This window comes from Equus caballus, chromosome 6, assembly GCF_041296265.1.
Source record: "Equus caballus isolate H_3958 breed thoroughbred chromosome 6, TB-T2T, whole genome shotgun sequence".
In the NCBI taxonomy this organism is placed as follows: Eukaryota; Metazoa; Chordata; class Mammalia; order Perissodactyla; family Equidae; genus Equus; species Equus caballus.
This window is the reverse complement of record NC_091689.1, coordinates 6417257-6441566: the sequence shown is the minus strand read 5'-3', so window position 1 is coordinate 6441566 and position 24310 is coordinate 6417257. Positions and strand designations below refer to the sequence as shown.

Below are 24310 nucleotides of genomic sequence, written 5' to 3'. Positions count from 1 at the left end.
AGGGAGGAAGTTTCCAATAAGAGGAGTTGCCCTCAGCCCGATGAGGCAAGGCCCAGGGGACGTGAGAGGAGGACAGAGGAGGCCCTTAAGGGGCCAGGAGGGGCACACATGTTCACGCAGGGGTCTGCCTAGAAGGCAGACGAGATGGCGGGGTCTGAGGCTCAGAGGACGCCGTACTCAGGCAAAGGGAGGAGAGAGCCAAGAGCGAAGATGCTGGAGGAGAGGAGAGGGCCAGAGGACAGCACGGGCGAGTCACGAGGGAGCACGAGCCCCAGCGAGTCTAATCAACCAGCAGCCTCCGGGGCCCAGCGCCCTCGGTGTAACAACCCTTGCTAACAGTCTGTGAACAGGGCCTATTCCACTCTTTCGGACCCCAACTGGAATCCCAGTTCCCCATTAGCAGCTGTAGCTTTTACGCCATTACACAGCCTCCTCGTACCTCAGCCCTAATGGGAATAGCACAGGAGCTCCCAGAGACTGCTGTGAGGGTTACCAGAGTCAGCGAGACGGCACTTAACACGGAGCCTGGCAGCACCTAAAGGCTGGCAGGTGTTCCTCTTATAACTATTATCCACAAAAAGGAGAAAAATAGTCAAAGACACAACCAGTAAAATGACCTGCTCGAGTCACACGACACATCAGTGAAAAGCTAAAAGGATTCCGAGTGCCAGATGCCTGGTCTGCTCCGGACCCGTCGTCTTCCATCTGAATCCTGAAACACTCAGTTTGCTCAGAGACCGGTAACAACCCAGGTGACTAGCTCTTTTTCTTTCTCACACAGTAAAGACAGAGAATATGACCTCTTCTGATCAGCTGGTACGGCCGACAACAATCCTACACTGCACATGGCCCCTCCGAATTGCCTGGAAATAGTGTTTCTGGCCTTGGAAAGCCAGAGTTCAACAAAGGTGGAAAACTGAGCAGCAGCACCTCCGTGGGTAACATGTGGGTGGCGTGAGGCCGGTGTGCCTGGGCCCAGAGACAACAGGCGTCCTGTCACGGCACTTCCTTGCCCTCCTAGCAGCCACAACAGCCCACTCTGTGAGAGGGGCGTCCCTGCCTGCATCCCTCAGACTCCTTCAGTGGGGAGCAAGGGCCCAGCGGTGTGCCAACTCCCCTCCCCGAGCAGGCCCAGCCTCCTCTCGCACACCTACCTCCACTGAATTGTCCCGGCCATTTCTGGGATCACCCCACAGCACAGACAGATGCGGGGAGGGCAAGCGTGAAAAGATTTATTTTTATCTCACTTTCCAATTTACAAATCGGTGGCCAGGGCAGACTGGGCACCCAAGCCACACACCACGGAGGGCCTTTTGTTTGAGCCTCGGCGCCGCCATGTACAATGCCCACGGTTTAGCCCAGCTGGTCAATCTCAAGCGGAATAGACCCCTGAATTTCACGGTCTTTCCTTTTTCCCTGCCTTGAGGTAGCCCAACCAAGGAACAAAGTGGCCAAAAATGAGAACAAAGCAAACACCTGGACAACAGAGAAACAGTCACAGAGCTGAACGCCATCCTCCGCAGGCTGGTTTGGTATAACAAGAAATCCGCTGCACCCATCAACAGAAAACACGGATTTCAGCCCCAATTCCACTTTTGCAAGCTGAGCAACTTCAGACAGATGACTGTGTTTCTGAGCCTCAACTCGCTCATCTGTTGAAAGGGACCCTTTAGATACCAGAGGAAGCTGATAAATGAATGAGAGATTTTACTCCATAACTATAACGGAGTTTTCCATTGTAGTTCTCACAGAAAAAGCAAAACAAAACCAAAAAACCATGGAATTGCCAGCCCCCTTTACCCAATACCAAACCGCTCCTCTTCAGAGAATGAAAGTTAAAATCTGGGTTTAATCAGAAAGTTTTGAAGAAAGACTGTAAGTACCTTTAGCAGTTTCAGAGCCACAGAGAGAACAGGTGGAACCCGCTGGCCCTGCTCTGGTGCTGATGCACAGGGGCCCCGGGGGGCCTCACACACACAGCCCCTCAGGGTGTCGGGGTGAGCTGCATGTACGAGGCCAGCACACACCACGTGGGCCCAAGGATCTCTACTGGTGCCAAGAACTTGGGCACTGAAGGCAGGGGCTGCCCAGGGGGTGGGGCGGGTGGCCCCTCTCTCAGCATTAGTGAAGGAGCCAGAGGAGGAAAGATCAAAGGGAAATACCGCCCTGAGCCCAGGTAAAACAAGGCCAAAGAACCTCGCGACAGATGAAGGGCTGCCACGGCAGAGCACGTCATCTCAGAGATGGAAGCTGGAAGGGACAGGAAGACGGGGCCGGCAGAGCTGGAACCCTGGGAACGCAGGAAGGTGGGACTCTGCCCAAACCACACACAGAGCGACATCCTGCCCGAGACATAGCCGAGCTTCAACCAAAACGGACAAGCGGGCTGCAGGCGGGCTGTCTCATCTGCCAGGTCCACTGACAGCTTAGGTTCCTCCCCCGGCCAGGACCCTTCTCCGGTCACACTGACTACTGACAGGTCTAGATCTTAGCATTTCTGGGTGGACTATCAACCCTCCTCTTTCCTCTGTGACCTCCCCTATTTTCACTAGAAGGCAAGTTTGAACCTGTCATTTTGCTTCTCCCAAGAAACTCTGGGAAAAAGGACAGAGCAGGACATGGCTTAATCTCTTTTCCTTCCGTACGAAGAGCACCCTGCCATTCCTTTGGAGAACCACCACCTCGCACCCTCAGTTGCAGTAATTCGGGTGGGGCAGGCCCTACCCTCTGGCTCCAGGGAGGAGCCTATCACCTGGTCTGGCCAAGAAGACTTCCGAGCCCCCCAGGCCACAGTGACCAGTCCTGGGGTGGGCACCAGGTAAAAGGCACGTCAGTGTCAGACCACTAGGAACAGGGGTTTTTGCTGGGTTGCTGAGCCAATGGCTGCAAGCCGAAGCCCCTGGCAGCCCTCGCTGACACACCTGAGGGGTGCCCATCTGAGAACAATGCCAAGGAAGAGGAAAGCAGAGCTGAGAGAGGGACAGAGGGCCTGATGAGCTCTTCAGAGCCCTGGGTTTCTACAACATGCACTGAGAAATCTCTTTTCTGAAACTAGTTGGAGATGGGTTTCCGCACATCTGCCATCCAGAGTCCTGATTAACTCGTGGAATTTGAAATCAATGGTTGCAATCAGGCTCTGGTAACAGCACACCTGGCTGTTTAATGCCTAGATGCTTCTAGATGTCCATGAAAGATGAGCATTCTTAAAAGAGGGAGCATCTGAACCCAATCGGTGGTGAGTGATGAAATCCAAGGAAGAGCAAGGACCTACTTGACTCCAGCTCTCTGAAAGGGCAGCAGGTTCGACACGAGCTTGGGGTCCACTCCAGAAAGGTCGGCCTCAGGGATGTCGGCTGCGGGACGCAGAGACGTCTGCTCGAGCTGAGAAGCAAACGCCAGGAGGAGTGTCGTGGGCAGAGGATCCAGCCGAACTTGCGGAAGGCAGCGCACCCTCTCAACTAGAAAGAACAGAGGCGCACGAATTGGAGCGTGAATGCCCAAGAGATCTGGGGAGAGGGCAGGGGCTTGGAAATACAAAGTCCCATGGCTTCGGCTGCATGCCATCTTCAAAAACTAACTGGAGAGAAAACCAGGGGTGGACAGACACATCCTACATAAACCCAGAGAACTGGTTTTCCCACTCTATTCCTTAACTTATGCAAAAAGAGGACATCAGTAAAGCAACAGTGATTTTCTACACTATACAAACACTGGAAAGAACTGTAAACTGTTTTTGTGACGAATTTTTTTAAACTAATTAAAGAAATTATCTTACTATTTCCATTCAAATTATTAAGGACCTATATTCTTAAAAAATCAGCCCAGAAAAAGCAAGACTTTGAATGAACACATCTTGTTTCCGTTCTCCTTATGTTTTCTTTTGGTTTTGATGTTTGAGAAAGCTGAGAACTCTAAGTTTCCTGCCTTCAGCAGGCAAGGAAGCACTGTGCCCTGTACGGAGAGCTGGAAGGGGTTTCCAGGAAAGATTCACAGGACAGCAGGGCTATTTACAAACAATAACAAAGGGGAAAGGCCACCAAGTGATGGAAACACAAGTGGCCCTGCACACTTCTGAGACTCTCCACAGGAGAACGATGACCTCTCGTTGAGAGATGGGGGTTTTACAGGAGCGATCTCCACGGTGGAGTGAGCAAGTCCATTAGCTCCCTCCCCATCCTCAAATCGGCCTGCTGCCTGTTTTGGTAAAAGCTTTCCTGGAGCACAGCCATGACAATGCTTGATGGACTGTCCACGGCTGCTTTCACACTACAACGGCAGAGCTGAGTAGCTGGGACAGAGACCACACGGCCCACAAAGCCTAAGATATTTACTATCTGGCCCTTTACAAAAAAAGTTTTTTTTTTTACTAAGCTCAGAGTCTAAACTGTTACTAAGAGTGACCACTACTCCGACTTTTTCAGTGAAAGCTTATATTTAGGGGTCTTTACTTTCCCTCCAAGCACGCTGGTTCCAGGCCCCTAAGTAATGAATGGGAAATCTCTTCTTCTGGTCAGAGTCATCAACCAAGTGGGAAAAAGTACTTGGGATCTACATGGAAATGAAAGCAAATTACTTTCATTGATTTTGGTTTTTGAAAGAATTTAGCCTCACCGGATTTTAAACCTAGGGGGAAAAACTGTATTGGGGGGGCCAGGGGAAGACAAGTTAAAAATTAAAAAGTTAAAGAAACGATGCTAGACATAGACATCTCTAGGGGTAGAATTACCATTGAACTACATTGAATCACAGCCTGCTGTCCTACGGGTGGTAGCTTTCAAGATGTTCTTCCCTCTTATCATCGTCCTTTGAAAGATCTAATTAGAAGAATAACCACTGTTTACAGATCTTCGTTTGCTCTTTACCCTTTACCCTTTCAGGGGCACCCTGGGAGAGCCACAGTAAGTCACAAAGGGCTAACTGTCCTCAGGAATCCAGGAGGGGGAACCAAATAGAAAAACTGGGTGTATTTCATTTCTACCTAATATTATTTGAAATTCTATTAGTTCTCTATTCCATACGGTCACGTTTTCTAGATATCCTAACAAGGTATTCCAAGAGTCTTTTGCCACGACCATCAATTGGATACCATGGCAAATACTGGTGTGAATATGGAGCGCTGAGCCATCTTCAGCTACCTTAAATTGCTCCGCACTTTCGATATATTTAAATTCATTTCTGTCCTCCACTAAATACAGGTACCAGTGATTTCTGGAAACGGTCTGCATGAACAGAATCACTGTAAGAAATCAGGTGAGGCTAGCAGCTTCAATATAAAAGAGACTGTCCACATGGACACAGAGATGTATTTTATGCCTCCAAATTAAATCTGAGCGTGATTTCTGCACACCGCAGGGGCCTGAGCACTCCACATGCTTTCAGAAACTATTTGCATTTTAATCCTAGTGCTCCTCAGAACTCAAATACCTGACAAAAGCTAAGAAAGGGTTGACGATCTGTTGGTGTGAAATGTGGGGTTGTGCAAGCATGATGTTCTGTCGGCCATTCAAGAGGGAAAAACCAACCTACACTCTGCTTCCCACCAACTGCTGTCTCCTACCCTACGCTGCCAACTGGGTGTGTTTCTGAGCAAGCCCCATTCTCCATCAACGACTGTCAGCGCTGCCCTTTCCCTGTGCTGGGAGATGACAGCAATGTGCTGTCTGGCTTTGCCGGTCATCCAGCATCGCCTCTGTAAAACAGCTCTTTGGTAGAACGCTACTGAGCCACACAGCAGAGAGATGCTAATGTTTTCAAACAGCAGCTGACAAGACACGATCACTGAGGAGGACGCAGAATCCTTCTGGAGTGTGACAGTCAGGGGAAAACACAAGGCCTGATGCCAGGTTCACGTGGGCAGAAGGCCTCACGTCACCTAGAAAAGGAGAGGAAAGCTCAGATTTGCCTTATCTGGAGAAAATAACTGTCACCACGTCATCAACGAGTATCCTAGATTCAGAAGGTCTTACTGTCATTTCTTAGTTAGTTTCACACGCGCACGTTCACTAGCTCAGGTTCAATAATCTAATGTCACACACAAGGAAGGAGATCCAGTGGCAACGACACAGGCGCAAAGTCCGCAGGTTTGCAGTCTGTTAACGGCAGAGCGAGAACTAAACGGGCAGCTGTGGTATTCTGCAGGGCCTCATCTCCTCGGCCGCCTGGTTCACAGACCTGGCTTCTACATTTCCACGTGGGTCATGTTACAAACTCGAGATCGCAATTTCAGTCTGGTTTCTGTCACTGACTTTACTGCAACCCTGCAATGCTCCCAATGAGGAAAACAACGGTTTCCTTTCTCTGGGTCCAGGCTTTCCCAGTCTATGAAATGGGCAGAATCAGTCCTACCCTCCACAAGACACTGTCATGACGAGACAGAACGTAAAAATGCAATCTCAACTCTAAATCTGGAACCCTTAACTCAAGATCCATGGAATTATTAATATCAAATGCAAAATTTAATGTGTGGCCATCATATGCATTTTCCTGGGTGAATAATCCATCATTTTCATCAGCTATTTCAGAGTCTATGGCCCACAAAAGAGCTGGACCCACAATGTAAAGCTACGTGAGTTGCGAGTCATGGTTTTTCAACATTACATTCATCTGTAAAGCCTTAAGTACTCTACTTTTTGTCATTCCACAGAAGTCAAAGCCTTTATAGCTAACATATGTCTTTCTGTGGTTGAAAGACAAAGGGGTAAAAGGGAAAAACCCACTCCTAATGCTCATCAAAGATTCAGCTTTGCCCAAATAATTCCCTCTGACTCACAAGTTCCAAACAGCAGCAGCCATGCGGTCTCAGATCGACGCCAGCCACCGTTGCTGCTTCAGCTGGTGTTTGCTGATACTAAATAAGTATCACATCATTTTCAAACTTAACCTTGAGTTTGCAGCAAGTCTTTCCTTAAGGAATCAAAAGCTCTTCCCTTATATTTAATTTCTGTCAGTAGGGCAGATATGGATTAAAGACCCCTTCTGTTACCCAAGTTACAAATGGGACCTAGAACGTTGTATTTACTTGACATCATACGGTAAGTCACACGAGGAGGAGACAAAGGGAGGAAACCCAGCTTTTCCGTCTTCCTTAAAGCCCCTGCCTGGTGGGCAAGATGGCCAACGACTTGGAGCTCTGCGGGCTAGATCACATGTCTCCTGGCCTGACTGGTACCAGCACAGGCTGGGAGGCCCAACAAGCCCTCAGAGGGTCAAGCAGGAGGAACAGAAGTTGCACCACCTGCATACCTACTGCAGAATCGTGAGAGCTTGGAAGATGGGTGACAGACTGGCATCCAGGGTAGGCTGAGATAAGCCACGTCCCGCCTTCTCAGCATTTTAGAATTTACTGTCCCACCCAAACAGAGCACAGAGAAGAAAAACGATGAGCGTAAACTGGCTCCTCCTTCTCGTAGTGATATCTCTACACATGTGCCTTCCCTCGGTCAGTCTCCAAAGTGCTTACTACACACTGACGTGCCCCGGCCCAGGGTTCTGCATCCAGCAGGACTCAGCCCACGAGGAAGCCTGTACCCACGGAGACTCTCCCGCCTTCACTGTTATCTGATTCTGGAAGTAAAATGAGCCTGTTCTCAGAGGGAATCAGAAATAGCTTCCGTTTAAGCTAAGCGATCCCAGCTCACCTCTGATTCCCAATGTCCACACAGCCTCATTTCTAAAACTTCCGCGATGGGTGGGAAGGTTGCACGGGCCTCAGGAATCTGACCAGTACTGCCTCACCCCGACGGAAGGAGAGGCCCTGGTTTGCCTGGCTGCTGTAAGGCTGCCGTCCCAGTGGACGTGGATGCAGCTGCCCGAGAACATCTTTACCTTCACCTGTCCCGCAGGCCAGCACGTGACATTACCGCAGCGGAGGGAGGAGATGCCTTTAAACTACGTTACATTTAAGGCAGACAAATAGAGATTAACAATGGCAAGATATAAAACAAGCAAGGTGGGCATCTCACTTAGTTTACTGTGCTCTTCCAACAGAAAGTTCCACTTCTTGGTCTGGACATCTGCAACGAGAAAAAACAAATGAGAAATCACGGCCCCCTGCCCTCCTGCTGCGTCATCACACTTACTCAGCCCAGGAAGCTCGGAGGACGAGGCCGGTCCTGTGCCCGGCCCTGGGGACACAGATATGGAGGGAGTGCATGCCCCTGATGCTCCATAGAATTCAGGGAGGACAGACAAGCAGACACGGTGACAGTGGGCTGGAAGGGCGGTGATAAAGGGTGCTCCCGGGGGACATGACGGTGGATGGCCCCGCAAGGTAGAAATGTCCTGAATTTCCAAGACAACGATAACAGTTGCAGCTTACACGTATCCAGCGCTCACTTTAAACCAGGCACGGTGCCAAGAGACTCACATGCACCATCTCCTCTGCTCCTCACTACACTATAAGCCGGGCACAGTGTTAGCTCCATTTCATACAGGGCAAATAAGCCGCATGTAGTCAGCAAACAGCCTGCGTTCAAATCCCAGCTCTGCCACTTCTTAGCTGTGTGACCTTGGTAAATTATGTAACCTCTCTGTGTCTCAGTTCCCACATCTGAAAAATGAGGAGACTACAGCCCCTGCCTCGCAGATTTCTTGTGAGGATTACATGAAATTTAAATGTAAAATGCTTATAAAAACATGCCTGGCAAATAATGCGCACTCAAAAGAAAAGTCACAACTAAAATATACAACTATATACTGGGGGGATCTGGGGAGAAAAAGCAGGAAAAAAAAAGTGAGTAATAGTAAATTATTATTATTACTATGCTATCTGCTGATTAGCACAGTGTAGCACAAACTACACACAGTATTGACTAAGAAAGGTGAGCATCTCGCTTATCCGACACTAGCTAATTACTTAGAGAGTTTCCTTACCCATCTACCTTCTGGAAAAATCTAGAAAAAAAATCTAGAAATCTTCAACTCGATAACTGTTTTCTGGACAGCAAAAGTCAACTCTTCTCTGTATGGGCACTGGGAAAGCAAGCCGGCTGGGGACAAAGCATCATGGACATAGTGAGTCCGTTTCAGGAAGAAGGCAAGGCAGCCAGGTGTAATGTGACAGGAGGAGCAAAGTGGACGCTTATTCTCGATGTGGGACAGTAGAGAAGTCTCTCCTGATGACAGCTCAACCCAGCCGGCTACAGGGCAGCAGAGGGGAAAGCCTGCAAACAGCGGCTATGGCGGAAAAATCCAGTCGTGGTTTTTGGATGTCTGGATGTGGACAGGATTGGGTGTCAATATTTCAGCGGTTCACATTCCCCAAACAGCAGACTACGTCAGGAGTGTGATTTCAAAGTCACGCTTTTCAGAAGACACAGGTCATCAGCAGCGGCCTTTTAAAGGCCACCCCAAGCTGAACGGAACACCTCAGGGGTGGGAGAGGTAAAGACCCCTGGTCCTCGTGTGAGCAGCTCGTCCCGTGACTCAGGGTGGGTCCGGCACATCTCACCTAAGCCCTGCTCACCAGTTAAAACTGGAGCCATTGAAGGGATAAAAACAAAACAGCCAGCATTGCATCCTTCCAAGAAGCCCCACCTGGAGGAGAGCTCTCACCGAGAAGCCATAGCTCCAGAGGCCTTCCATGATGCTGCCTGCACTGAGGTCACAAAGGCATGAGGTTTTACGGGTTTGCTTTCTACTTGCCTAGAGAAGGGCTAAAGCCATTTCAAGGATGGGAATAGTAATCCATAAAAGCCAGACCATTTTGTAAAACAACATGGCCCAAGCTAAGAATGAAACCCAGGAGTTCAAAGTCCTAAAGCCGACTTCTGCCTTAAAAAGAAAGTCAAACTGCTCTGCTTTGGCCAGCGGTTTTCAATCCTAGCTGATGATTAGACTCACCTGCTGAGTTTTAAAACTACCAGCACCCAGACCCCACCTCAAACCAATTAAATCAGTCCCTCTGGGCAGGACCCAGGGTCAGCATGTACTCTGGGGGTGGGCCCAGCGATCCGGGCTTATCAAGCCCTCCTGGTGGTTCTGAGGTGTGCTCAAGCTCGAAACACTCATTGCTCCATCCAGAGGCATTTATTTTTCTGGCAAACACCCACTTTTCAAGCTTTGCTAAGGACAAAATAAACACAGGTGGGTTTAAATGGCTGAAGCAGGAATTTACCTGCTTCTACCAGGAAGACACTGACCAGGTGCCTGGGGAAAACCGGAGTTTCCTCTTTGGGAGGACTTTAAGGACAAAAGTGGCCCCATGATGTGTTCACTGTCTAGAACAATTTAGGCATCTCCGTTCTAGAGTAAGAGGAGAAGATTAGAAAGTCATTTCTGAATGTTCAAAGAGCCGAAAAACACCCCACTCTGAGATCACAGACCACTATGCATCCTGCAAATCAGGCAGAGGACAATTACTTGCCATAATTTCTGGAATCCATCTGTTTAAACAGTGCAATCAGGTCTTCTGAATAGCCGATGTCTGCTTCGAAGCGGGCCCGGGAGATGAGCACGCATCGCCCTTTGACAAAGCCAAGCGAGGGGGCTGAAGGGAGGTGGGTCTGCGCCACACTGCCCTCGGCCCCTTCCAAAGGCTGCAGGGTGACCTTGGGGAGGCGCTGGGCTGCTTTCACTGCAGAAGAAGAAAAGGACAGAGGTGACAACACGGAAGACTTTCACAGGGTTTTGGGAGGTGCAGGCAGGCAAAGGAGGCGGCCAGGGACAGGGCCAAGAGAAACGACATTGGGCAGGTAGGCAAGAAAAGGCACTGGGAGGGTGCGAGGGCTTGTAAGTAAGTGTCCTTTAACTGGGGCTTCGGGAAATTCAGTATTTACTGAATGTAACTTCTGTTCCTTGAGTTTTCAAATTAAAAAACTGAGGATTCAGAAACAAACAGGGGAAAGAGGGATCTCACCAGGATGAGTAAACTTGTTAATTTCTGTTGCTGTGTCAGAGAAGCTACTGAAGCCAGCACACAGAAATCACCCACTTAACCCCACGCCTGGGTCACTACTCTGTCTATGGCTGGGACAACAAGGAAGGAGACAGGACTGTCAGGCCACAGATGCACAGTTCTGAGTTTTATCTTACCTATTACTGATGAATTTCATAGATTAATAGATTTGACTGCATAAAACCAGACTGTCAAAACACACAAACTGAATCGAAAGGCAAAGCTATTAAATACAGATATTTGCAAGAAATATAAACAGAGCTCATACTTAAAAAATTATAAGACCACAAAAGATAAGAAAGAGATGTAACCAATTCAAAAGACGGGGAAAAATGACGAATAAACATTTGCAGAAATGTTCAGCTTCACAAATAATCAGAAATAAAAAGCCATCTTTTACTTATCAAACTTGCAGAATTAAAAAAATAGATATTTGCACTGCTAGTTGGGAACAAAGCCTTTTGGAAAACAATTTGACAATATATAGCAAGAGGGCTAAAAAGAGATCATAATGATTCAAGTTCTGGGAATCTATCCCAACTAACAATTAAAAATACAAAAGTTTAGGGCCCGGCCCTGTGTCCAAGTGGTTAACTTCGCGGGCTCTGCTTCAGCAGCCCAGGGTTTCGTGGTTCGGATCCTGGGTGTGGACCTAGGTACCACTCATCAAGCCATGCTGAGGCAGCGTCCCACACAGCACAACTAAAAGGACCTACAACTAGAATATACAACTATGTACTGGGGGCTTTGGGGAAAAGAAGAAGGAAAAAAAAGATTGGCGACAGAAGTTAGTTCAGGGCCAATCTTTAAAAAATAAAATAAAATAAAAATACAAAAGTTTATGGACAAACGTGTTCCTTACAGCTTTAATAGTGGAAAAACAGGGAGCAAATTAAAATTAAACAAAAAGAAAATGATTTAAGCAATTTATCACACATTCATTCTTATGATGGAATGTTATACAGCCATTAATGTTTCTTTTTAGTAAGAAATTTTGGAAAAGACAAAAATACAAAAACGAATATTAAGTTCCATAATAGGAAATCATTTTTTTGGAGGTCAAAGTGTCCCAATAACGGACAGGGGACAGCCTCATTTTCATCACTCAGAATTAGCTGTTAACATTCACCATTAAAATAAAAATGTTTCTGCTGGAACACTAAGTAAAAAAGGCAAGATAAAAATTATATTACATATATAAGATTTGTATATTTTATTACATGGAAAAAAGGCTGCAAGGAACAAAACCAAAATATGAACATTGGTTAACTGAGTGGGGAGACGATAAGGGCTAGTGGCTCTTCTCTGCACATTGATATACTTTCCCCTTGACCTACGAGAGGTATGAGGTCGGGATAAAAAGGCAGAATCCAGGGGCTGGCCCCGTGGCCGAGTGGTTAAGTTCGCGCGCTCCGCTGCAGGCGGCCCAGTGTTTCGTTGGTTCGAATCCTGGGTGCGGACATGGCACTGCTCATCAAACCACGCTGAGGCAGCATCCCACATGCCACAACTAGAAGGACCCACAATGAAGAATATACAACTATGTACCGGGGGGCTTTGGGGAGAAAAAGGAAAAAAATAAAATCTTTAAAAAAAAAAAAAAAAGGCAGAATCCAGAGGCACACCTGAAGCAAAAGGAGAGAGACTGACAGAGACCATCTTTATCTGTGATATTGATAGAAAGTAAATCTGCTAAGAAGACACGACAATCACGAACCTACCTGAGGGTTAAAAATAAGGACAAATTCACAAATCCACAACTGTGACAAGAGCGTTCACGGTCTATCTCGGCAGACAGCAGGTCAAGTGTGCAAAACACAGGTGAGAATCCAAAGCAGCTAAACAAGCCACAATCAAGAAAGTTCATCTAAAAGCTACACAACTGTGTGCCCGTGAAACAGTTTTCAAAAACTACGTGGAACACCACCAAAGGCAACCAGACCACACAGAAAACCTAAATGAACTTGCAAAAGCAGAAGTCAGCCAAGGCACCACGCACTGTGGTCAGAGAACACGAGTACACAGGTGACAAACAAAATCATGACGGTTGAAATCACTGGTTTGAAAACAACAATGAGGAAGCCAGGCGTCAGACCCTGCCCCTCCCAACACCTAACACAAGGATTAACATAACAATAAAAATGGTCACCAGCAGCCACCAAGAAAGGGATGCCACCCGATGCCACACATTTCAAGAGGTGGAGGCCAAGGAGAGAAAGGGGAAATTCCGTGGTGAGCCGTCTCAGCACACTCCAGAAACAGTACTGGTGACTCCAGAGTTATACCTCAGGCCCCAAACCCGAAGGAGTGACCTCCCCATGCAGCCTCATCTTCTCCCTTTTTGGACGGGGTGGGGAAAGACAGGGTGTAGAAATGGCTGCGGGGAGAGATGGCTGAAATGGGAGATGAGAACACCCAGGGCTGACTCCTTGACAGAGATGGAGGCTCCAGACACCAGGAGAAGGTGACAAAAACCTTGGTGCAGGACAGTCAACAAAATCTGAGAAGATAGAGCGGTATACCCAGAGGCCCGGACAATGACTGGGCATCCAGGTATCAGGCTGGAGCCTGCCTGGCAACCCCCATCCCTGCACTCTTGAGTTAACCAGCAGCAGAGAGAGTGCCATGAGTATTCGTGTTGTTTGCTGAGCTGTTACCTTCAGGGAGCAGGGGCTGGCACAGCTGGAGCCAGCAGTCCAGTGGGAAGATGCAGTCTGAAGTCAGACCGTCTGGGTTTGAACCCCAGTTGCACAACTTAATGGCTGTGTGACCCTAGGTTAGTTACTTATCCTCTCTGGGCCTCAGTTTTCCCATCTTTAAAATGGGTGTTATGGGGCCAGCCTGGTGGCACAGCAGTTAAGTGCACACATCCGGCCTCGGCAGCCCTGGGTTCGCCGGTTTGGATCCTGGGTACACACCTACACACTACTTGGCAAGCCATGCTGTGGCAGACATCCCACATATAAAGTAGAAGAAGACGGGCACAGATGTTAGCTCAGGGCCAGTCTTCCTCAGCAAAAAACGAGGATTGGTGGCAGATGTTAGCTCAGGGCTAATCTTCCCCCAAAAAAAAAAAAAAGGGTGTTATAAGGGATAAAAGAGCTAACATACATAAGGGGCTTAGAACAACACGGCCTGTAGCAGGATCCTTCCATTAAGTGTTAGCTTGTTTTAGTATGACCACAGACTTTGACCCACGGAGCTGTCTCCCTAGGCTGGCCACAGTGAGAAGGAAGAAGAGCACCAGGATGGCGCCTAAAAGCCACAGGAAGCACAAGCCTGACTCCATCTTGCTACTCCAGAGGAGGCCTCTGACACCCGCATCTCCCTGCCTGGGGGCGACACCCCTACTTACTCAGGGTACTGTAGTCGGTCATGCTGAAGTTCCACGTCTTAGTGGCAGGATCTGAAAGGAGACATAAGCACTTGGTTTGCTGCTAACTTTTGTTACCAGTTGTATGTGGACATTTAATAAAAGCTTGTTGAATGAATGAATGAATAAACGAATGCTATATTCAAAACAGTTGACTGACAAACTCCTACTGATTTACAAAAATTTCTGTAGAAGACAAATAGCAAATAGACACGAGGATAACACTTTGATTCCACACAGTGGAATTCAAGTCAGGCCCTGGGACATCACGGCCTCCCCTAAAAGGGCTGAGGACAGACGTGGGACTGGAATCCAAGCTCTCTGAGCCCCAGGGTACTCAGGTAAAGTGGTATGAGAAGGAGTGTGCGCTCTGAGCCTGGCCAAGCTGGCCACATCCTGCCTCTGAACCAACCTGAGCATGTCACTTCACCTTGCTGAGCCAGTTCCACTGCCTTTAAAATGGAAATCACATCTACTTATCTTAAAAGACCGTTGTTAGGCTGAAGTGCTACAATGCACATAAAACAGCTGGCAGGAGAGCTGGCCTTTCAGCAAACATCCATCCACCCTCCATACGGCCCACCAGGCAGCCCCCTAGCGTGGCAGCTGTTTGAACAAATGACTATTACAAAAGGAAACATGAGCTAAAACAGAATTTGTAACAACGGGAAGGACAGAATGTGCCAATGCACTCTCTTCATATTTATGAGAAACTCTTAGATTAAGCGACTCTAGAGATAGACCAGAACACGTGAAGAACTAGCCAGAAGCCTCCTCACCATAACTTCTGCTGGGTAGACTCTTAAACACTGCGATGAGCTCCGCATTGTACCCAATCTTCACCTGGAAACGGTCCCCATTCCTCACGCACACCCCATGCTGGGAGCTCACTGCTTTGTGGAGCGAGGCCCCCAATTTCTGTGGGAGTCCTTCTTCCGTTCCGGGGGCCACGCTCCCTGAGCCACAGGGGATGTCAGGAATATGCTGCCTCGAGGTGGAAGGACTCATCATATTGGCCCCTAATTCAGGATCCCTGGGAGGCTGTCCAGAGAAAGGAGCTGGTGTCTTCTGGAAACTCCTTGCTTTGGCCAAAGGCTTAGGAGTCGTGTTCGCAAAAGGTGTCCATTTGGTCTCCTGTGAAGCCTGAGGGGGACCTTGACCTAACTCACAACCCAAGAGCTGTTGGCTGGGCACCTGTGGAGGACTTTGTGCCAAGGGAGGGGAGATCCCAGTGAGAGTCGTTTGACTTGGGGGGCTGTGACTTGGGCAGGCTGTGGGCATCTCTTCTTGCCTCTTCCACGTCCCCTTTGCCTGCTCTGGAGTGCTGGGATGACAACTGTGGGAATTATAAGGTCTTCGGTCACCATTAGAAGAAGTACTGGGATTCTGCTGCTTGAAAATGACACCATGGCTTCCTGGCTTGGAAGGATCCCTGGGGACATTCTGGGAAGAGCTCTGCTTGGACTGGGCAGGCTGGGCAGCAAAGGAAGAGCCCACGCCTGCTCTCTGATGTTGTTCTGCTAATAATTTCTCAGCCCTACGGGCCAGAGCCTTCTGTCGATTCTCTTCAATTTTTTTCCTCTGCTCCTCTGTAAGAGGCAAGGACATTTTAACAGGGAAATGCTTATGCAGGAACGTCAATCTTTAATCGGAAACTCTGCAAACGCTGAGGAAGGAAACAAATATTGAAGTCAAAATTAAAAGAATTTATTTGCCATGCTCCTACCTTGATTTTAACAAGCTTTTGTTTAAGGAAATGCACAAGAGCATAACCAAAGGATATATTAATGTTTCTTTTATAATTAAACATACACACACAGGGACAGAAGGCAGCATATGCTAAAAATAACGACCCTGACAAAACAGGCAAAAAGCCAGGTCAGATGAAATCCAAAGCCGAAAAGGTATTTTAGCTGCAAGATTTTTCTCCCTCTTATCCCCCAGCCAATGAGAGTTATCAGATCCCAAGGAAGCGATGCACTGCCACCTAAATCCATCACATAGTAAGAAGGGCGACATTTCAAACTAGAAAGGATAGTGGGTTAGACTGACGTAGACCAAAACAACCACGTACCATGGTGTGACGCCTGCTAAAACAGCCTCTTTCCAACCTGGAAAAAGGAAAAATGCATTAGCCTCACACAGGCTGCACACTGAATTCACCCTTCCAATTCCATCCTCTTATCTTTCTGGCAAATCAATCTGCAGGTGGTTGGCTGCCAGCCACAGAGCAGGTGGCCTTAGTGCCTGTTTCCCGAAACACACCACCATGGGGTAACCGACTCGGAAAAATAAGGGGAAATGCTACATAAAGATGTAAAGAAAAGAGTAAAGTTAATCTGTAATCTCACCATCCATCAATAACCAGTGTGCATAGTTTAGAGCATGGTATAGTTCTGATTCTTTTCTATCCACAGATAGATGTCACATATTTGGAAGACAGATGTATTTATTACAAAATAGGATCAGTACATACATTCTGTTTTGTATCCAGATTTTTTTTTTTTCAATTACTTTACTCAGGTCCTCCTTCTATGAGCTGAGCCACTTTTGCAATATTCTAGACCCAGGGAGTTGGATACCAGATTCTGTGGTTTGGTTCAGACTAAATAGCCTCCACCCAATGTAATGCTCATAACGATGACATAGCGGGAACTCCCGCAGCACCAAAGTTTAGGCCTCTAAGAAAAGCCCGAGGGTTTAAAGGTTTCCTTCTGCTGGGGCTCCCTTTGGCCAGAACTCCAACAACATCGATCTCCAGACCTTCCACCTCCCGCAATCACAGCACTGAAGAAGGGGTTAGGGAAAGGCTTTGTCTCGGGGCACGGCTGCGGCGCTCAGGCTCCCCGGGCAACACACTCCTGCCTGACTTCCCAACCAGCGCTCCCCGGCACAGGGCCGAGGCCTGCTGTGCCAAGTGCCTCCAGTAGCCAGGGGAGGCGAAGCCGCGGGATGAAGTCCCACTGATCAGCCCCAAACCATAGCGCCATCGCACCACATGGACGCCCCTCTTCTCTTTGCTAGGACCTCAGATCCACTCCATTTAGGGGGCGTTCTTCACCCCTGCCAACAGGAAGGAAGCGCCACGCCCCACTCCCACCCCTATCACTCCACTTGGATTCACCCTTCCCCCCGCTCCACTCCCTGCTCCAGGCTGGCGTTTGGTCTCGTCCCACTCCGTCGCCTTCCTCCCAGTTTACCTTTCTGCTCCGCGAGGCCTAGGGCGCGAGCCACGTTCGCAGCCGACGGCGAACCCAGGCACGTCTCCAAAGCCCTCCGGCGCCAGATAACTCTTCCGGGTGGGCGATTACAAGACGGTATTCGAGTGCTGCCAGTTCGCCCGCCTAACTGTAGCTCCCAGGCGTGGGAGGTGGAGGCAGGGGAGAAGCCTCACCGAGGAACTACACTTCCCAGCGGGCAACGCGGCCGCAGTTACGCTTCAAATAGTGGAGAAACCGGAGCGGCCCTACAGTGTCTTCTGGGATTTGTAGTTTGGACCCGGAGCCTGGCGAGAATTAGAAAAGACGCAACGTCGTGGGCGGGGCGAGAGTGGTGCACCCTGGGAATGGTAGTTCTAGGTTCCCCCAAAGGTTTAAGCATCCACCGGATCACGAAAGCCTGGGACTTTGAGGTTTCCCAAACTGGGGTCTCCCTGTTAGAGCTGTCTCAGAGAGCTGTCGGATTGTCTCCAGAGGGTATGCTAGACGGCCAGACTGATTTGGTAGCTTTTAATAAAAAGTATACCCTGGGGCATCCATTGCTGGTATTGATCACCTTGCAATTTGAGCCATCCCTGGTGTCCCAACCTAGACCTGACCTTCATGGACGAAGGAGAATCGGCATCGTCGTCATTGGCATCGTCCTCATCATCAGTCGTCGTGCTGAGCATGTAATGTGAATTATTCTCATTTAATCCTCACGACGACGTTATTATTCGTGTCCCATTGTACAGAAGGGAAAGCTGAGACTGAGTTATTCAATAACTTTTTCAAGGCCTGGTTAGGCTATTTGTGATTCGGATTTTGAAGCCCCTACTCTTGAGAGAAAATTAGTAAACTGATGCTATTAGAGTCAGTTTACCCCATTTCTGAGCACGAGCACCTTTTCCCTTCCACAATCAACTCCACTATTAAATATTGGTGGTAAATATAATATTCCCCCATCATCAGTGTACACATGAATGTTACTATTCTGTTTTCAAATGTAGCTTATTTAAAAACAAAGAGGTAGGTCTCTACTTAAGGATTTAGAAAAATGGCCATGACATATTGTTAAGAAAAACAAAGCGCAGCAATGTGTATGTGGTAGTTTGACCATTTAAAAAAAAACCCTTTACCTATAAATGCATGTAAACTCACAGAAAAAGTTCTGGAAAGGAAACTCAAAAACTCACCAACTGTTCAGGACCAGGGTAGGATGGGACAAACTCTTCTACTTTTTAATCTATATTTTTCTGAATTATTTGAATTTTGTTATAATAATCGTATAGACCTGGTGTGACTCTTGAAAGAGTAAATCCATTTTTATAAATGGCAAAGACATTGGCCTGGCTTACCAGACTTGAGTAAAGTTTAGTCCTAGAAAGAGTTCAAATCTCAGCTTTTTCCCCCTAAAAAAAGCCAATAATGTTTAGTCTATGAAACCCAAAGATCTGGCAGGCACAATTGTAAGGGATTCTGGAGATGAGTAACACACCGTTCCTGTGCCCTCAAAAGTTTATAGTATTTGGAGGATAGAAGACGAGTGGCTAAAGCTGTCAGATTTAACAAATATCCTAAATATTTGTCCCAAATGGGACATACTTATACTAAAAAAGCATTTGTTGTTTATCTGAAATTCAGATTCAACTGGGAATCTGATCTGACAGCCATAGAAACAGTCACTCCTATTAGCAGTGGCTCAGGTCTTAGAACAGCAACAAAGATACATGGCTAGGTGGATGACTGACAGATATATTGATATGTTGAATTTTGAGGCTAGAAGGGACTTCAGAGCCTATCTCATTTCACAGGTGAGAGAATAGAGGCGGGATCAGCTGGTGGTCCTTTCAGGGATCGTAGAAACACACCTGCAGAAGTCAGCTGTGCCTGACGTCACAGACCAGGCAGAGGCTAGGCTGCAGGGGGAAGCTGGTCCCAGTGCAGGGCTCTTTCTAGACACTAATCACACACATAAATAGTTGTTGCCTGCTTGCCCTTGCCTAGTAGTCTGTCTGGGCACCTACAACAGATTAAAGTCCCTCTCCCTGAGCTTACGTGCCAGTGATGTAGATGCTGGGCTTCCCGCTTCCCTCCGTTTCTGATCCCCTAGAGAGGGCCTGGCAGCCCTTGGGAAGGGAGTTTTTGACAGCCACCTCAAGGGCATGTCACCACTTGAGCTAATTACTCCTAGATCACTGTGATAAGATTGGGGAGCAGATGCAAGACTTCGGGTGGATAAGGAAGCTGGTCCCTGCTCAGAGCTGCCAGTCGGCAAAGGCATTTGCATATCCAAAGCACAGAGGAGCCGTGTGAAGGTTTATAAGCCAAGAAATTCACCTTCCTTAGCAGTTGTTCCGTTCTGATGGACTTAATTGCTCTGAGTCTGACAGTTCAGTTTTTCTCTCTCCTCTCATCTACCTCCTGATAGCACTCCTCCCCCCCAAAACTCAACACATATCTTATAAAGACAGGAACTCTGGTATCATTTCTACACGGTGCATTCCATAGTTTCGTGTGAGGGTTCTCCAGGCCTCTTAAGTTCTCTGTTTGGTCTTGGTGGCTGTGACTACATCATAGCCTCTCTCTCAAGTCTGGCACATTATCTGCTGGGACGACTTTGTGCTTTGTTTCCAAAAGCATCCCCCGTGACATCTTGCTCCAGTTTTCTCAGACCTGTTAAATTTCACTTCTTTTATTCTTCCTATATCCCAAATTTCACTTTATTTATCCATCCCTCTGTATATCCATTTAACAACAATGCAAGTACCTACTATGGGTTGCCGCAGTGAACAAGAACCCAGATGTCCCCCTTTCTTCATAATGCTTAGAGTCCAGCCGGGGAGGTAGACAAAAAACAAAACAAAACAAAACAAAAACACGACACAAACTAAATGATAAGTACTTGGAGGACCTAAACAGAGGGTTCTAGTAGAGGTAAAAGTGGGAAATATTTCAGAATGGTCTGGAAAGACCTCTCTAGGGGGAGGCACTGAAGCTGAGCCCAGAAAGAGGAGAAGAGGCAGCCATGCAGGTGTCGGAGGGAGGAGGGTTCTGAACCAGAGGCAAAGGCGAGCACACGGCCCCCAGGCGAGAAGGCGCTGGGCAAGTTTGAGGAGCTGAAGGAAGGCCAGTGTGGCTGCAGGACAGTGTGAGAGGAGGAGAGGGGCACAAGATGGGGCTGGAGAGGCAAGCAGGACAGGTCATCTCAGGGTCCTGCAGGCCAGGGAAAGAAGTTTCAGCTGTGCTGTGAGAGCAGTGGGAGCCACTGAAAGGACTCACACTGGACGGTTTGATCTGACATGTGTCTTAAGAAGATTGCTCTTGCCACTGAGGGGAGCATGCCCTGGAGGAAGATAAGATGCCAATAGGAAGGCCTTGTGGGGAAGCCTTGGCAGGAGTCCATAGAAGAGATGATGGTGGCCTGGCTGGATGGTCACTTTGGAAAACTTCTTGGAGGGAGACTCCAGACCATGTCTCCTTCTCAAGGGGCCTGAATGTCTGAGTTCAGTGCACGCACACATACACGCACACACACACACTCGGAGCCCCATTGCTCACCTCCAACTGGCAGCAATGGAGGTGAAGCTGGCTGAGAAAGTTAGGGTGGTAAACTGAACTTTCTTACGGACTGCTATTTTTTTCTGTATACTAGGCAGCTTCTTTACAGAAATATGAATTGAAAAAATTGTGTTCTCTCATCATTATTAAAGGAAAATCAAGACAAAGAGGAGCTAAGCAGCTTGTTCAAGGAAATAGATTAACACTGGGGCCCAAACTCCCTCTCAGATGTCCTCCTTTCTGCTCCTCACCCAGGGTGCTGCTCCACAGGTCCTACAACAAGGGGAGCCCCAGACTTCGCTCAATAGTCTACTCTTGATATGGTTATATCCATCTCATGGGAGATTGCCCAAGTGGTTGATCTGGAACCTGAAGTGAGTTTGCTCACCTGTCGCACAGCGAGCCAATCCCTGACATGGGGCAGTGAAAGAAAGTAGGAATTTATTGCAAAGCACTGAGCAAAGAGAACAGGCAACGAATGCTGTAATCCTGATCTCCCTGAAAAATCTCCAAGCAAGGGTTTTTATTTGGGGTTTTAGGTAAGGGAAGGGGAGCAGGTGGCCTTGGGGCTCAAGTCCTGAGTCCTCTGCACAGGCGTGACTGTCTGTTCTATGTGCTGCACCTGGTGGATTTTTAGCCTGTGACGTCTAAAGTTTACAGTCAGTCGTTTCAGCTTCTCAGTGCTCCTGCACGATGCTTACTCAGGCGGGGGCTGTCAGCAAGTTCCTCTCTTATCAGTGGTCCTCCTGCTCTTCTGCAAGATAAGCTCAGAAACTTTAGTTATTTTGTTTCCCACGCCAACCTTGGGTACAAGGCACAGTTTCAACCTAATCCAGGGAAATTTTAACTTTTTCATCCTCAGTTTCATGGTGGCACCTCATTTGTGACTATAGATGTGAAAATTTAATGTTGGATCGAGTCGTTGGCTTGGTGCAATATCCCTGAAGGCCACCAGGGGGCGAATAATAGTCCATGAAACCTGCCTGTTTCACTGTTTCCTGTCCGTCTCTCTGGACCCCTCTTCCCTCTTTGGTTCTCTGTGTTTCTCTGTCTCTTCTTATGTCTCTTTTTCATTTTATGTTACATTTTTATCCTTATGTTACCTTTCAGTCCTTCTCTTTTTTTCTCTGCTCCTCTAATCCCATATCCAGCCTGCCCACATCATGGGACTAAAGCTTATTTTTAGTAGTTTGTTCTATGTGTTGAATTGCTCCTGGTTTTCAGGTCTCAAAAAGTAAAAGTGAAACACTTTGTATTTTTCTCCCTAGGCTTTCCCCACTCTCATTTGTTTGATTTTTACATACATGGCCATCGATTCCCTTCCCCTTCAAGAGAAAAAGAAAGAGGATCCACCCCTGACCCAAATAAAGCATCACACAAACAAAAGGTCATTTGATTGTTAAGGAATTTCAAGAGTAGGGAGAAGTTTAAGACGGCTTGAGGGCCACACCCTGTCTCCACTGTAACTAAGACAGCATCTAAATAACCACCCCAAGTGTGGGGTCCCTGCAGATCTGGGGAAAAGGCCACTCCTTCCTTCCCCCACTCCAGTTCTTCACACTTCTTACTGTCAGGAGATTCCCCTGAGTGTCTGCTCCAAATTCTCTGCAAGTTCAGATATGTTCTGTCCACAGGAGAAAGAGGTGTGGAGGAAGCTGCTAGCTATATGTTCCTGTTGACCTGAGGGGCTGGTGATCACTCCCTTCCGCGGAGCCACGCTGCAAGCTGCAGGTCCAGGCATTGGGGGTGAGGACGCAAGGTTGGCTACCTGCTGCAAACAGAACTATTTGCTTCTGCATTAGATGGAGGCGCACTCCGGACCAAATCGGAGAGAAGGAACAGCCCCATTCATCATAAGGGTAAATGATCCTAATTAAGTGGTTAAGAGGATGAATGCTTTCTAGGTAGTTTACAGTAAGGGACCTCCTCCTGGATGCAATAATAGAAAACCACCAGCCATCAGATCCATTTGGGAAAGAGCATTAGCATCCAGTGCACTCACCTCCTTGGTGCTCCAGCCCTTGTTTCCAGGAAATCAGCTGCCTCTTAGCAATCAATTCAATACTATTTGAGTTTTTATTTTATTTTTCTCTTGTAAGCTTCTGAAAGAGCAAGGACTCTCTTCTTAACCCTTCTTGTACAGGAAGTGATGTGTGGTCCGGTAAGTATAACATACTCAAGCCTTTTAGACTTGCGGCACAAGCCTCTGCTTCTAAATGATGGAAGTAAATCCCCACCTTCTGCCACCTGGCTTCCGTTAAACATTCAACTCAAGAACTCCTTCTCAGCGCCCCCTCCAGCTTGCTACAGGCATATTCTTCTCTGCTTGTAAACAAATGAAAACAATCGTTTGCTTCTTGAAAAATTTAAAAGGCCTGTTTCATGCTGTCAGTTGTAGAGATAGTATGTTAAAATAGTAATTTAAAAACTATTTTTTTTTGGACTAGGCAATACATTCACAAGATTCAGACTCCATCCACATGCAAGCGCACATACAGTGAAATGTTTTCTTCTGGCTGGAGGCAGATTTAACATGGAGCTATATAACGCTTTAGCTTCCGGGACCTTCATTTGCATCAGCCCCCTCTGAGGTCCTGTACTTAATTCTGTATTTGTCATTTTGTATTACTTTTTCTTTAAAAGTTCTCCTGCCCCCAAATTGTGTGAACTTCAGTGCCTCCAAAACTTGAATCCGCCCCAACCACATCCCTGTCGCTTAACCACCAGATCCCCTTCCCAGCAGACATCCAGTATCATCATTTTCTTGCATATTTTTCTGGATATATTTTATGCATCTTTAAGTAAAAACATATTTATCCCTCTTTCCTTTTTTTGTAGGTGGTAACATGCGGTACACACTGTTGTGTACTTTGCTCTTGGTATTCATCTTGAAGGAAGGTAATTTTTTTGTATTTTGTTTCCTGGTCTATAAAATGGAAATAATTGTACCTGTCCCAGATGCTTCCTGTTAGAATTAAATGAGATAATTTAAAGAATGCATTTAGCTTATTGCCTGGAATAGATTATTGTTATCATTCTATTTTAAGTTATTATTCTATTGTTAATACTTAAAATATGCTGCAAGGCTCCAATACTGAAAACAGTGTGGTGCTGATAACATAATAGCAGGTGGATGAAACAAAGTAAGAAGTCTCTGCAAGTTGGTCCTAATTATTTGTGGGCAAGATGCTGTTGTCCATGGGTAGAATACAAACACTAAAAAGAAAAAGTTTGTCTCAAGGAGCTTAAAGTCTAGGGGAAGAGGGAAGATGTGTGAAAAATGTA

The 24310-nt window shown here is 47.4% G+C and overlaps 1 protein-coding gene and 1 long non-coding RNA gene across 5 annotated transcripts in view; one reads left to right on the top strand and one right to left on the bottom strand.

Annotated features, from left to right (window-relative positions):
• SMARCAL1 (SWI/SNF related, matrix associated, actin dependent regulator of chromatin, subfamily a like 1) overlaps positions 1-18120 on the bottom strand; it is a 54162-nt gene extending 36042 nt beyond the window's left edge. Inside the window, exons 1-7 of one of the 4 annotated variants that reach the window (XM_005610591.4) lie at positions 17468-18120; positions 16342-16378; positions 15047-15933; positions 14250-14300; positions 10364-10573; positions 7962-8012; positions 3272-3458 (exon numbers count right to left, since the gene is read on the bottom strand). In XM_005610591.4, the coding sequence (XP_005610648.2) occupies positions 3272-3458; positions 7962-8012; positions 10364-10573; positions 14250-14300; positions 15047-15875 (1328 nt within the window). In that variant the 5' untranslated portion in view covers positions 15876-15933; positions 16342-16378; positions 17468-18120. Of the gene's footprint in view, positions 1-3271; positions 3459-7961; positions 8013-10363; positions 10574-14249; positions 14301-15046; positions 15934-16341; positions 16379-16743; positions 17384-17467 lie in introns of those variants that run through there. The other 3 variants (XM_005610592.4, XM_014740277.3, XM_001490005.5) reach the window with 3 other exon arrangements.
• LOC111773830 (uncharacterized) lies at positions 17815-24025 on the top strand. Its single transcript, XR_002808454.2, has 3 exons — positions 17815-18156; positions 22660-22884; positions 23864-24025. It is a non-coding gene; the product is annotated as an uncharacterized lncRNA (long non-coding RNA).
• Positions 24026-24310: the final 285 nt, after the last annotated feature.